Source organism: Anopheles aquasalis, chromosome 2 (genome assembly GCF_943734665.1).
Source record: "Anopheles aquasalis chromosome 2, idAnoAquaMG_Q_19, whole genome shotgun sequence".
In the NCBI taxonomy this organism is placed as follows: Eukaryota; Metazoa; Arthropoda; class Insecta; order Diptera; family Culicidae; genus Anopheles; species Anopheles aquasalis.
Window position 1 is genome coordinate 65,823,257 of NC_064877.1, and position 14,911 is coordinate 65,838,167.

General features: G+C 48.6%; 2 protein-coding genes across 2 annotated transcripts in view; one reads left to right on the plus strand and one right to left on the minus strand.

Annotated features, from left to right (window-relative positions):
* The window catches only part of LOC126581221 (serine/threonine-protein kinase meng-po-like), a 32,423-nt gene continuing 17,512 nt past the window's right edge, over positions 1-14,911 (minus strand). Inside the window, exon 2 of the mRNA XM_050244730.1 lies at positions 1-2,559. Coding sequence (XP_050100687.1) covers positions 958-2,559 — 1,602 coding nt within the window. The 3' untranslated portion in view covers positions 1-957. The remainder of the gene's footprint in view (positions 2,560-14,911) is intronic.
* On the plus strand, positions 5,313-7,217 carry LOC126576499 (ficolin-3-like). The gene is made up of 2 exons (XM_050237793.1): positions 5,313-5,318; positions 6,273-7,217. Exons 1-2 carry the CDS (start codon positions 5,313-5,315, stop codon positions 7,215-7,217), a joined length of 951 nt encoding a protein of 316 aa, XP_050093750.1.

The following is a 14,911-nucleotide window of genomic DNA, read 5'->3' on the forward strand; positions in this document are numbered from 1 at the left end:
ACGCCCTCTCTTAATACAGAAAACAAGATAACACCTACAGCTGGAAAACAGATAATACAGGGATGAGCAATTTTGCGGTTTCATTCCTTTGTTTCGCTTGTCGGTTCCTAACGCACACGACAATGCGGCTACGTTCAATCCTTCCTACAGTCTCTCGAGATGTGTGAATACGCTGAGGGATTTGCGAAGCATCCTCCCTCGCTTCGCCTCTCTCTTTCCTTCTATTTTTCCTCCATATTCCGTCTAAGACTCGAACTAGGACTTCTAAATATATATATATCGGTAATATATCTCTGTATAGCTGTATATGTATAGATGTATATGTATAGATCCATATAAATACCCTCCGCCACTCCGTTATCACCTCAACGTTACACGAAACAACGAGTTTTCTACCATAATTCCTCCCTGTTTGGTTTTGCCCGCCACGTGTTTACCACGTCGGCCAGGTTCTCATCTATTGTTTGCACTTTTCAATTTACAAAATATTGTTCTCCACTCCCACACGCTAGACGCTACACTAAGCCTAGGGGAAAATTCCACTATCCTCATCCCATCCCTTTGCTTTCCTTCATCTTCATCTCCGATCAAACGCTAAAAGGATTCTACAAAAAAAAACCTTTGCCTTCCACCGGGCAGCTGCTGGGGTGGCTGTTGGCTACATGGCTACGATGGTAAGTTTTTGTTGCTTTTCTCTTTCATTCTCTCGCTTTAAATCTATTCCACGCCACCATCTCGGATCACACACATAATTAATATAATCACATGTACTATCTATCTACTGGTTATAGTACGCCGACGGACACCGATCACACCAGGGTGCGGAAGTCTGTATTTGTGTGCCGCGTGTCGTATTGTTCTGGTTGCTTGTGTTCTGTAACGGTTGCTGCTGCTACTGCTACTACTACTTCAGGTTGGCCATTGAGGTTTGTAGGGTTTTTGATGAGGGAAACGATTTCATTTGAACATTTTCGCATTGCTACTGCTGGTGCTGGTAATGGTCCGCGATTCTCGCACGATGCTGGTCGACATCGTACCATGGCTGTGGCTTTCGGTGAAGGTAATCAAGTCCTGTTGATGCTGCTGCTGCTGCTGCTGCTGCTGCAGTTGCTGATGATGATGATGATGAATTTGAAGGCCACCGACGCTTTGTCGCCTTAGTTGCTGGTGCTGCTGTTGCTGTTGCTGCTGCTGGATCTGTTGTTTCTTGAGCTGCAACGTTTTGGTGTCGCTCCAGAAGGTCAAATCATCGACGCTACCACTGCAGCTAAGATCGTTCGTCTCGAGCCAATCCCACACCTTGCTCCGTATCGCTTCCTGTTGATCGGTGGTACCACTTCCACCGAAGCTCACACTTCCCGGTACCGAGTCAGGCGTCAGCGCACCGGCACTCGTCATCCGCCGTGCCCGCAATCGACCATCGAACGAATTCCGGCTCTCGCGATGATTGATGTACTTCACCGAGTCCTGATCGGAGCTGGTGTGCTGCTGTTGCTGCTGATGGTGTGGCCCTTGGCCCTGGTGTTGCCCAACGCTCGCAATGTTTGAGGCCGACTTCGATACCGCGATCTTCCCGTCCATCCACCGGTTCTTCATGTACTTCATAATGTCCGTCACCTTCGCCCGATCCTCCTCGCGATGATCAAAGATACGGCGGAAGGCGCGCAACAACCGCGGCGTAAACCGCCGAAAGTTTTCCGGAATTTTGGTCGTCTCCCGTTTCTGGTACTTCATGAAGGCGGCGTACTTCGCGTCGCGGACCCAATCGGCCGACTTCCACGGTGTCGCACCGGTAAGGCAGACGAACAGGACGATCCCGAACTGCCACGAATCGGACGACGCCTTGCAGATGAACCGCTCGTTCTTGACGATCTCGAGCACCTCGGGCGACAGGAAGGCGGTCCAGGTTTTGTTGTTCCGGCTCACCAGCACGCCCTCGCGTGTCGTCGTCCCAAAGTCGCACAGTTTGATGCGCGAAAAGTCGGGCGTAAAGACGAGAACGTTCTCCAGCTTCAGATCGCGGTGGACGAGCGATTTCAGGTGCATGAAACCGAGGGCAGAGCTGAGCTGTTCGGCGATCTTTTTGCAGCTACTCTCCGGTAGCCCACTGGCACCGACGTTCGCCGCCAGATCCCCGAACGGAGCGTGCTCCTGGGCGTACACGTAGTACTCCTTCGTCTGGAACTTTACCTGGTAGCAGCTGAGAATGTTCGGATGGTGGCTGAGCTGGTAATTGTAGTGGAACTCCCGGATGAACTCTTTCAAGCTCGTCAGCTCGGTGTGGATTGCTTTTAGCACGACGGTCGTACCGGTTGGCCGGTGGTGCGCCAGGAAGATCTTTGCGAAGCAACCCTCGGCGATCATCTTTTCGATGTCGTACTCGTCCGCGATCGCCATGCACGGGATTTCCATGTCCGGGATCCGGTGCAGCACGTTGCTCGTGTTCGACAGCCGCCGGTAGCTGTTGTTGATCGATTTGTACAGTGTCGCGATGATCGACGTGTCGGATTTGCTCTCGGATAGCTTCATCGTGGGGCCCGTTGCTGGTATATTTCTCATCTGCGGAAGGAGAAAGAAAGCGAATGAAGCAGCGTTCGATTAATCAACGAGATGATAGAAACATGAATATGACAGAGATCTTGTGAGGTTCATCAGCAAATGGCGCCAGTGACAAAAACAGACAGAACAGTGAACAATAATTAGCTGTTGCTTCAACAATTTTAGACGGATACATATTAATGATTTATGATAATTAATACTAATGATAATGTTTTGAAGATGTTACATAAATAGATCATTTCTACCAAACACCATTAGCATCATCTGTTTCACAGCTTCAACATGAATACAAACGGTAAAATCACATGGCTTTGTAAATAAACAGATGCTTAGTTTACGCTTTCAAAAATCATCTTTTCCATGAACACAGAATCATTTTGAAACTGCTTTTATCTCGCTCCTGATTATGAATAAAGCGATTTCGCATAAGCCGAAGGGATAGTTAATAAAATTCCATGGGAAAAACAGTTGCTATTGAATCCTAGGCATTCGATTGGAAAACTTCTAAAGAGTCTAAAGATAGGTTGGCATATAACGTTGTTTGATTGATACGATAATAATGGATTTCTAGGAAAATAGCAAACAAGTAACGCAAAACATGAAAATTACATGAATTTCCATTTCTGTAATTCTAAATACAGCTAAACCACATACATTCCAAACATTATTTCCTCCGTATTGCTACCTGATAACTGATATGGTTCCTGGAACTAATCGAATAGAGCAACATAGTCTCAAAGGTAGTTCGCTTTCTCGAACGAATTCTATTTCCATCCTTCAACCGAACAAACGTCCATTGCGCTACAAACGGGCTTGATGACCTGTTCGTGGCACTGTTGTACATTCCAGCGCGCGCGCCTCCATTCAGTGACATAATCGCTGCTCAATTGAACCAAACAGCTTCCTCCCCCGCTGGGAATGTCAACCGCACACAAAAACGCACGCCGTACGCCGGGATCTAATTGTGTTGAACGTTGCTCACAAATTCCACATCACATCGCATGGGCAACGTACCGGCATTTCGCGGTTGGACAAACAGTCGTAACGTTTCCGCAAGACGATCCAAGGCGATTTTCCATCGAACGCACCCCCCCGAACCACCTTCTGGGATTATCTGGCGATGTTTTGGGTGTTCCAAGACCGTCACGCTCGCACGCAAAGCACGATTGAACATCACAGACAATCATTGCAGACCGAGCTCTGCTCTCGCTTTCTCTCTCTCTCTCTCTCATCTGTGCATGTTTATGGCGAAAAGGTCATGTGGAAAAGTTATTTTAAACCTAAAACAACCCCAAAAATAAATTCGTATTTTTAAACCCCGAACCGAAACCGGCACCCTCCCGCAAGGTTTCGGATGGCACGGTTGCGTGTGAAACGGGACCGTGTTGGGTTGGCCGCCGACCGTCCTCCAGCGGTAGCCCCACGGACCCGGACCAAAATATGGGATGTGATCGCTATGAATGTGGACATCTGCCAGCGATGCAAATTGGATACAGAATGTGGTGTCTTCGGTTCCATTGCGATTCGGCTACTGGGTGGCCAATTTATGCCGAGGCCTTTTAGCTACTAGATAGAGGGGCCAAGGGAGGATGATGATCCCGGGTGGTGCCCGGACACAAATTTATAGCGTTCCACCCCATGGGGGGGGTGATCATTCGTTTTATTATCTTTTCGTTTGGACCGAGCTGGCTGGGGCACTTTGCGTTTGATGGCCGTAGCTAGCGGTGAGTCGATTAAATTTGAGGTTAGAATGCAAAATGGTTTCGCACGGCCCGTTTTGTGCGGTCAAGCACTTAAAGCATGCCCGTGATGCTCGAGCCACACGGGGACACGACGCCAATACGCCAATGTCATTGATTCGGTTGGATTCTTGTGTACCAAGCAGTGTTTATCGGACTGATTGGCATGAGAGGGTGAAAGGGAGGTTAAGTGGAACTGGTGTTGGTCGTGAAAGTTCTCCTTTTGCGCACACTCGCTTTTCAGCATCCTCGTGGCGTTCTAATGTTTGAACCAGGACTTCAATTGTTTGTTCGAATCATCAAAAGCCATCAAAAGCTAAGCCATTCTGTCCCTCGGCATCATCCTCAGTGCTCTCTCTGGATGACTCTGGCAAATTGATAACAGGAACTGGCATCGGACAACAATATCATTAACACTCTCTCACGTTCTCTCCCTCATACTCTTACACTCTCTCTCTTTCTCTCTATCTCCGCAGCCTCCAGCCCAGGGGAGCCACAGGTTGCCCATGGTAACGCCACGAGCGAATGACGTCATCGATGGCTGCTGGGTCGTGCAGAACAGAACCTTTTTGGTGAGGTTGCGGCACGGAATGATGACGCACGCAGTCGCCTCGCAGCAGCCCGGAGCAGAGATTGCCTTCGGTTTGGTCGTAGAAACTTTTTGCTGATGCTCCTCCCTCCTTCTCCTCCTCCTGCACCCTGATGGAGCATAATGGGGATGTAGATTAGAATAGAGGAGCAACAGCGGCGGACCGCCCGAAGCGACCATCGACCTGAGGACCTGGGGATGTAAATAAAGCTGATTGCGACCAGACAGAGCCGTCGCCCGCGTACCACTTCCAGTTCGGTGCCGCTGCCGCTGGTTGCTTTGCTGGCGGTCAATGTGGGAATGGCACTCGTCGTCGTCGTCGTCGTTTTGCTCGTTACCACCCGCTGGCACTCGGACTGACGTACGAATGGGCCACGTGAGGATTGACTCCAATTCAGCATTTCACCGCCACTCCGACTCGGACTATGCCTGTGCGTCTTCCTTGTGTCTCGTGAGCTGGCACAACACAATAAATAAAGTGTCCGAGTGTCCGAGTAGCTCGTTCGGTTGCCAATCCTCTTGGTAATCCCAGCCCACACACAGAGCGCCGGTTGGTTAACCGGTGTCGAGAGGGAAAGGACTCCCGCTGCTGTTGCTGCTTGGTTCTACTCTGCCCGGAGCAGATTTTCGGTGGAGGCGATTGAATGTGAAGAGCTGTGGATGAGAGAAGGCTCCGGCCCCGTCCCGTTATCGTGTTTCGAGGTGGCAGGAGAACAAGAAATGACTTTATCTTCTTTGCTTCCTGGCTGTCGGTCGGTGTACAGTGGTGTTTGAGAGATTAATTTAAGATCACAGGCAAGTGCCTCATTATTTATGAATGTTTGCTTAAGATACATCATGATTACGGTGGTTCATAGAATACTGTCGTCGAAATGCCTTGGGCAGTGAGCATGGCTTTTGGAATTTACGGAGGGGTATTAAGATGATAACAGGGGTGCTTGAGAGAGCTTACAAATTATTTCTTTTAATTGGAACGAAACGGCTGCGTCAGGGTCAAATGCGACCAAAGGCAGCAGTCAACAACCTTATCACATGCACAGAAACCGTATGAGTTGAGTTTTGATTGTGATTTGACTGTCGTTTTTGCAACAAAAAAAATCGGTGTTAGCATTGGAAAGAAGTTGGTGCTTATCAATCGAATAGAAGCCTCACCATTGTGGCAGCTGAGCCAGCTAATCAGCTCAACATTACAATGAGCTTATCGAAACGGAAAATGCGCCAAAAGCAAGAGCTCAAGTTTGATTGTAGATTTGCTCATGCTTGTGTTGGTGTGATCCATTCCTACGGGAATCAGAGTGGTGGTGTTCAATGTTTGCACCAGCATAAAATCAGCATAAAACACCCCTCGGCACATCTCAGACACATCATTCCGATTCATCTTCCAGTGCGTTCGGTTGGCTAACAAGTGCGTTCCAGAGATGAAGCTCCACGTTTGGTACTTCATGTTTTGTGCAGTTATATGCGTTGAAGCAAGTGCCATTAATTCGACGGGATACGGGCAACTGATCCTGACCAAGCTCGAATTGATGGCGAACAAGTTACATACATTGGAGAACAAGTTGGAGAGTTTGGAGAACCAGTTCAACGAACATCGATCCAGCCAGGATACGTTATTGCATAAACTCGATCGAAACGTGGAAACTGTGCTACAAAACCAACGTGGACCTATCTTTTCCACGTGCAAGACCCAACAAACCAACATCTCGGGCACGTATTCGATCCATATGAATAATGAAAGCGCCCCGTTCAGTGTGTATTGCGAACAACAAGCGTACGGTGGTGGGTGGATCGTGATCCAACATCGTTACGATGGATCACTGGACTTTTACCGCAGCTGGGATGAGTTTCAAGATGGTTTTGGTGATCTAGAGAAAGAATTTTGGCTAGGCCTTGAGAACATTCACCAGATAACGAAGGGGCGTAAGCATGAACTGATGATAGAGTTGAAAGATTTCAACGGTACCTATAAGTACGCCCATTATGATGCATTCGAAATAGGTAGTGAGGGCGAGCAATTCATGGTGAAGGCTGTCGGAGCGTACAATGGAACTGCAGGAGAAGCAATGCAAGATCATAACGGGAAGAAATTTTCGACAAAGGATCGCGATAATGACGACGAGCGACATGATAGCTGTGTTGAAATCCGTGAAGGTGCCTGGTGGCACGGCGATTGTCTCGGTGCTAATTTAAACGGTCAGTACCTGAATACTGTCGATTCGACAGCCATGACTTGGTTTACATTCAATTCCAAATGGCAAGGATTGAGTTTCTCCAGGATGATGATCCGGGAGATAAATAGAGTTTCTACGTTGATTAATGGTGTTGCGTAATCCGCTGATGGCGAATCGAAACGACAATAAAAACGGATGCTTTTTTTTAAACGAGTATCAGTTTACGTATTTTCTCTGATGGAGTGGAGTGATGTTACTTTCTAAGCACAAACGTTAACTTTATCCGAAATTCACCTTCATCTACAGCATCTTCCGCAGCTCTTCTCCTCCACCGCACCGTGAAATCCGCCCGACATACAAATGCTCAGTCTCTTGGCCGTTCAGCCACTCCGCCATACACAAAATATCAGTTATCGATTAGTAATATTTTAGAGATCAATTCAAGATCACCATCTGGCCTCATTATTTATGAACGTTCGCCTAATGAACGACACGATAACGACGGTTCAAAGAGCACCGTCGTCAAATCGCCAAATCATGGTTTTTGCCTTGACCGAGACGCGGTATAAAACTGGTAGCAAAAGGGTGCTCGGCCAGCACTACAAATTATGACTGCTAATTGGAAGGAAAACCTACGTCAAGCCAGAGGCCCCGTGGGAGGTAATTTCTCTTGACAAGAATCACCTTGCAATTGCTTCATTTTGCATCGCGGTGCACGGATAATTGCATCGTTCCCTTGAACTCGTGCCAAACGCTAGCGTGTAGCGGCACTCTAAATCCACTCACTCTCTCTCTCACTTTGGTGCTCAAGGCGATCGCTAACGCTCGCCTCCCCAAATCCAATCGATAATCCCGGTGCGAACACACATAAAAATAGCCCCACCTCTTCGACCACCCTGGGCAGCTGGCAAAGATTTGCTCCCAAAACACGAATAGAACGAAGCGAGTGAGGGAGTGATCGAAATTGGTTCGCATGCAGGTGCCCAGTTTCCAGCAGTGCATCGGGAGAGGAGAAAGGGAAGGCCACGGAAACTATATTTAATCCTTGAAAAAAAAAACCACCCTTCGCAGGGAAGGATAAGAGGGTCACCAAATGCCAAACGGGAGCCGAACGGAGTTGGCCAACCGGATTTCACACTCGCAATGGATTATAGTCGCATATCCGTTTGCTCTTCTTCCAATGTGCTACGGGGGGGGGACAGCTGGGGATGTCAAGGTGCCCAAGGTATTAACCACCTTACCGTGGACGTCATACGGTGGCCAACGAGGTGTAAAGTGGTTCTCTGGGAAGTGGTAGCACGGGATGAACAAACACACACCAGAACCAGAACCACAAAACCGTCAGCCATAGTGCAACCGTAGTGCACTCATGCTAAGGGGGGTGGCGAAGGGGTGCAGTGCTCGATGACCCCCCCGCCCCATTCCGTGATGAGCGATATAAATCGACAGCCGCCAAGCGATCACCAGTGGAAAGGGCCAGAACGCGCGCGTAAACCTTTGCTCTTTACGAACGAAGAGACGACACCGAATGTGCAGCGATCACCACCACGCCACCGTTCTGTGCGTCACGTTCGTTGGCCGTTCGTTGGTTCGATTTTCCGCTCCTCGAGTGGCACTGCAGTGTGGTGTGGTGGGAGAAGGGAAGCAACACCAAACCAAGACGCAACCGATGACCAACTTGTCATATCCCGCTTCCGCTCCCCCTACCCGAACTGAACTCGATCGCGGCCAAACTAACAACACACGAAACAGATGGAACATGTCAGGGCGAGTAATGTTTGATTGATTTAAGAGTATAAATCTCTCCCCATCATTCCCTCCCCCCGGGGGAGGGTGGCCATCACGCACGGCCACACGGTTCGGATGCGCAGCGATCGAGAAGGATTGGATGCTGACCGCTTGAGAAAAAAAAGGGAAGAATGATGCTCTGATGCTCGAGATGCTACCGTGGCACCCAATGACGCCAATCGAAATGGTTTTATTTTCCTCCGTTTTGCACTCTTCTTCTCTCCTAGACTACTGGGGATGGTGTCTTTTATGCGGACACGCAGGCACAGATACACTCACCGGTCGGTCGGTCAGTCGGTCGGTCGAATGTCGCCTCAGGTCTAAGCTACTGAGTCTGGTGTCTTCTGTATTGCAAAAATAAAGAAAAAAAATACACACATTCGGTTTCGGTTCTCACTGGCAACCTTCCATTGGGTTGCCAAAAGGCCGAAACATATGTTTCAGGCGATAATCGTCAATAATTGGCAAACCAGAACCGTCCGAGCCGGGGCAGCAGCATTCGCGACGTTCGTGGTTTGGTCAGCTGCAAGCCTTTCACTTTGTTCGCGGTTAGCGCAGCGAGCGGTCGGCTTGTCAGCTTTAATAAATTCGTTAAGATGTCCTCGGCATCTGCGAGGCCAGCGAGGTGGTACATTGGTTGGTGTCGGTCACTGGCTGGCTGGGTGACAGCAACAGTAGGAATGGTATTTGAAAATGCAAAGAGTAAGATGTACTAAAGCGCTGGTGTCTTTTGAGTGGAATCTGTTTGATCTTTCCTAAAATCCGTGGTACTGTCATGAAATTTTGCGCATTTCAGCTCCTTTCCAGGAGATTAATAGAAAGAAGAATAATTAAGAGAAATAATAACCAGAAAACAGTTGTTTTGAAAAAAGAAACTAGAAAAAATAAGCTATTACTTTCCGCATTACTTAAATTTGGCGATATTATTCAAAATTACGCTATTACGGCTTGGCATTGAAACAAGATATGGTACGAGAATTTTGATAATGCAAATCATACATGGAAAGAATTTAGAATGATCATCCATTCTGAGCGCCAACGCGTCGCAAATGAACATAATTTGCAAATGAACATAATAATGCATTTGTTAATTTGCAAATAGAACCGAGCGCAGAGCCAGTGCCTCGCCATTACAGCCTATATGATACTCAAATCCATTCCGATCCGTTAAGTCAGCGCAAATGTGTCTGTACCAGTGAGTTCAATGAACCCTTATGTTTGATATGTGCCTAAAAGCCCCAAATCAACAAGCTTATCTCATGCGCAGAAACTGATCAAAGAGATATGAATATGAATGCTTCATGAGCACTGCTCACAACGGGTATGTGTGTTTGTTGTGCATCAAGAGCAATGCTGCGATCACCAGCTGCCGATTTTACAAATAAAACGAGGCTAGCATTGGATGAAAGATGCTGCTTATCAATCGAATAACAGCTGCTAGCACACCAGCGAAGCAGTTGGCTTATCAAAAACAATGTTCGCCAAAAGCAGACGGTCAAGTTTGATTGTAGATTTCCTCATATTCCAGTTTCAGCGTTCCATTCCTAAACAAAACGGGAAACAGTATAAAATCAGCACAAAAATCCCCTCTGCGCAACTAAGACACATTATTCGGTTCAAACTTTCAGTGCGTTCGGTTTGCTAACAAGTGCGTTCCAGAAATGAATCTCCGCGGTTGGTATCTCATGATTTGTGCGGTGTTATGTGTTGCAGCAAATGATGGTGTTCACGAAACCAACAAACCAAGTGCAATTTGATGCATTCGAAATAGGAAGTGAGGGCGAGCAGTACGTCTTGAAGGATGTTGGAGAGTATAAAGGAAATGCAAGTTATCAATTGGAGTATAGTGAAGGGAGGAAATTCTCGACCAAAGACCGGGATAATGATGATGAGAGCAATACACACTGTGCTCAGGTTCGGGAAGGTGCCTGGTGGCATGCAGGATGTTACGATGCGAATTTAAACGCTCGGTACATGAATGCTAACGACCCAAAAGCAATGTCTTGGTTTACATCTTACGGAGGGACTGATGTTTGGCCAGTGAGCTACTCGAGAATGATGATCAGGGAGCGTTAATGGAAGTTATTTTGTGAAATGTGCAGTTTATAAATATTTCTTTAAACATAGCTCAGTCAGTGTGTTGAAACAATTCTTGAATGTTTGATTTGACAGAAACAAAGCATAATAAACACGCAATTTTTCAAACGCATTTCACGAAACATGTAAAGTATGTTGGTAACGCAAGCATGAACATGATCCGAAACAGCATTTCATATGTGCCGAAGGAAGAAAGAAACATCATTCAGAACGTAGCCTGTCGCAAACGCACAACGCACTTCACCGATTCGCCCAGAGACCACACCAACCAACGAAGACCCATTTTACACCACAGATCCGTCGTCCCTTTTGGGAGGATTATGAGTCTTCGCCTAACGCCCTTCGGACCAAAGATTCCATCAGCAATCCGATTTGCGCTTGCGGCAAATTGAAACACTCCTCTGCCCATCCACCATTTGTTGCTTTCTTCACTGAACTCGCTACGTGCTACGCTGGTCGTTCGCACGCACGCACGCACGCAGATGAGATGAGTTTATCTTCGCGTGAAAAATCGGTTTTGTTTTCCCAGCACCTTCCCTTCCTCCACACACCGGCGAACGTCGAGAAGCGGAGGCGGCGGCGGCGGCAACTCTCAAACACACTTTCCAAGTCCTCTCGAAATGCGTACCCGGGGGTGACGATCCGGAAACCCATGTCCGGAAGGTTTTCTATTCCACCCACGGTATCCCGGGTGGGGATGCTGGTGTTACGGGAAGGGTGTTCTTGAAAAGCTACCCCCCCCCCCTCCCTTCGTTCCCTCTTGACCTTCGCCTTCACCATGAATGACGTCAGTCAGTGATATTGAAGTGCGGAGGTCGCGCTACCCGTCGCCTTCGTCACCGTCACCATCACCCGGTGGCGTTTTACGTTTTTACCCCTCCGTCTCCTTCACGATGGGCACTGTCTGCCACCCAAGGCACCAGCAGCAGACTTTATGAGGACGCCGCCATGCCCCTTGGGCCATCGTTCCGGCGCTTCTTAAACTCTCGGCGGATTAGACGAGGGAGCGAGCGCCGAATCGTAAACCGTGCAGCATTATGGTCTCTACAGTATTTCCAAAAAGAAACACCATCCCCCTTTTTCCCTGCTCTTCATCGCGCGCTTCGTTCGTTGTTCCGTTGCCACCAAGATGTAGATTCTCGCTTGTTCCGTGCGCGAGCCGAGAGCGAAAGGATGACGCATCAACACAGCTGTCTCAACGACAAGGGCGACGCACATGATTACGTGCGCCGTGTGCGTCTGCCATTGGAGAGCTCCCAGTGACAGAGTTTTGTTGTGGTGGAGCAAATTTCGCGCCCATTATCTCCAGTCTGGTCGCCACTATCGTGACCTTTCTTCGTGGGTCTCCTTTTCTTCTACTTTCGTTGAAACGCTGTTTTTGATCTTTTTTGTTGCAAAAATCCAAACCTCCACCAACAGCGCGCGCAGACGAGGCGTGGTGCCCTCCCTCTTTGACCTAGAATGACGTACGACGACGATGATGCGGCACGCCAGCAACCATTAGACTTAGCTCCAGCACGAAAAAAAGGACAACGACGGGAGGGGCGGGGGCGACACGCAAAGCCGCACGACTGGTCGCAGCCCGTCGGCCTGTCTAGTGATGTGTTTATTTAATCTGTCAGCCACGATGTCGCCTCCAGTGATTCACCGAAAGTCACATGCAGCTCGCCGCAATTCTGGCTTTTGGAGAGCGAACGGTCGGCCGCTGGCATCTCATTTATCATCACCACCAATGGCCACCGCGATCGTTGGTGGTTGCGATTTTTCTTATTAATTAGTCTCGGTGGAAAGTGACTCTGTTTTCTGATGTTAGACTTAGGACTCTCGGGAGCGACTTGCCAGCGTCTTCCGGACAAAACTGTTTGGTTTCTTCATTAGACAATTCCCCCGAGCAAAGCCACGAGTTTGTGACTCATTAATCCAACAGCGATCCCAGGGCTGGAAATTTGGACCATTTTCGAGCTACGATCCAATCCCTCGAGCCATTCCGCCGGATCATAAATCACGCAATTCCTGTGTGGTCTCTCCGGGGCCCGAAATTCGGCCGAGATCTGGCACACATCTCCATAATCCTTTCCCTTTTTCCTTCTCATTAATCAGCGTGTCTCGTAATGGAAATTCAAACCAACCACCACGCCATGATCCATCCAGCATATGCATCATCCCCATCCCGGGACCAGTGGGGGTGCAGTGGCCTCGGAAAAATCTCCCCAGCACTGGGAGGGCGGGTCTAGCATTGCCATCGTAAATTTCGATACGATTTGACACTTTTTTGAAAACAAATTTATACGCCCCGGGGACACACATATGTGGAACGACACACGAGCTTTAAGTGCCGTCCGGCGGATCGCCGGATTGACTGAAACGGTTCCAGGCGAATTGCTTACGCTGGCGCAGGGCGCCGGACAGCACACGAAGGTTGCAGCTCGTATCGTATTTTATGGCTTTTGTGTTACTTTTTTCTTTCTTTTGCTTTTCGCATCGCACGCATCAAACGGCCGCCATCTCTCACCGGGCGAATGTCCGCCACTGGCCACCGGCCACCGGCCACCGGCCACCGGCCACCGGCCACCGGCCACCGGCCACCGGCCACCGGCCACCGGCCACCGGGATGTGGAGCAACAGCCGCGTACGCGTCGCTAATGGGTCGTAAAACTGTTTTTCCAACGTCGTCGTCGTCGTCGTCGTCCTGCCAGTGGCCCCCACCGGCGGCGCAGATGAAGAGTCCCGTCTCGTCTCGTGGGGTGGAATGCTTGCCGAAAAGGTCGATGACAACTGTGTTCGGCTGTTCGGTTTTTGACCTTGTGTCCGATCTGTGTGTTTCTGGACGATGGATGAAGAGTTTGCGAGCTGCGCTTTAAACCTCATTAAGTGGACGGAAATTCGAGTCGAATCGCACCGTGTGTGGTCTATTTCTGTGTAGAAATAATAGGAAGATGTTATCTGTAATATGTATCAGTCGAAACTTCCAACCATTAGCTACTGAATTGCTATATTAAGAGAAAATTTTACTATGAACCAAAAAGTCTCCAAACCCGGTTTACGTAACTTTCCTTTTTTTCGTTCCCTTTCATATTTTTCATAAATTTTAATGCATTTTAATGTTTATTTGCTGAAAAAATACCACTTCGGCTCAGCGAAATTCCAGTCGTCGGCGTAATGACGTCCAGAATGGACGAAATCCTCTTATCCGCGTTCGAGAAGAGGCCTTAAAGTGACGATGGACGATGGTGAAGCCGATACAACGCATCGCCTCCGTTAGCTCTCGTCGTTGCTCAATAAATAAAAGATTGCATTGCAATGCAGTGCTATAAAATTATTGCATATGCACAGCTCACTCAACCGTAAACGTAATGCAATTGAGCATAATTTTTTACAATTCTCCGTAGCCGTAGAAAACGACAACCTGGGCTATCGAGCGAACGGTGGCCCCAGGTGATTTCGTTAATTTAAAACTAGAATCATCTTCCCTTTCTCCACTCACTGCTCTTACGGTCGATGATTCGACGGCTAAAAGGACCTAACCAGTGATCCAAAGTTCGCTGGGCCTCTCGGTAACTGTTTATAATTAAAAGGCGCGCTCCCTCTCGGTTCCCGGTTCCCGGATGGCCTTGCCCGGTGGCACAAACTCGATGCATTAATTTTAGTACCGTCAGTACTGCCGTTAGTTACGCCAGCCTCCCTCGCGTAATGACTAAACTGCAACCCCTCTCTCTCTATCTCTCTTTGGAGGGTAAGATTGTTGCACGGTGCAAACCACCAAACCGCAGCTGGCTGGATTGACGTGCAACGGGGAAATTGCTGGCACTGAAAAACCAATCGATTGCACCAGAGAACGAGCTTCCCGCCAGAGCCTATCACCTCCCACTAGCGCCCACTAGCACTCCATAACGAAATACTCGGAACGACCTGAACGATTCCCGTGCTGTCGATTATCGTAAACCGGGTTGGCGTGCCTTGCCAGGGAG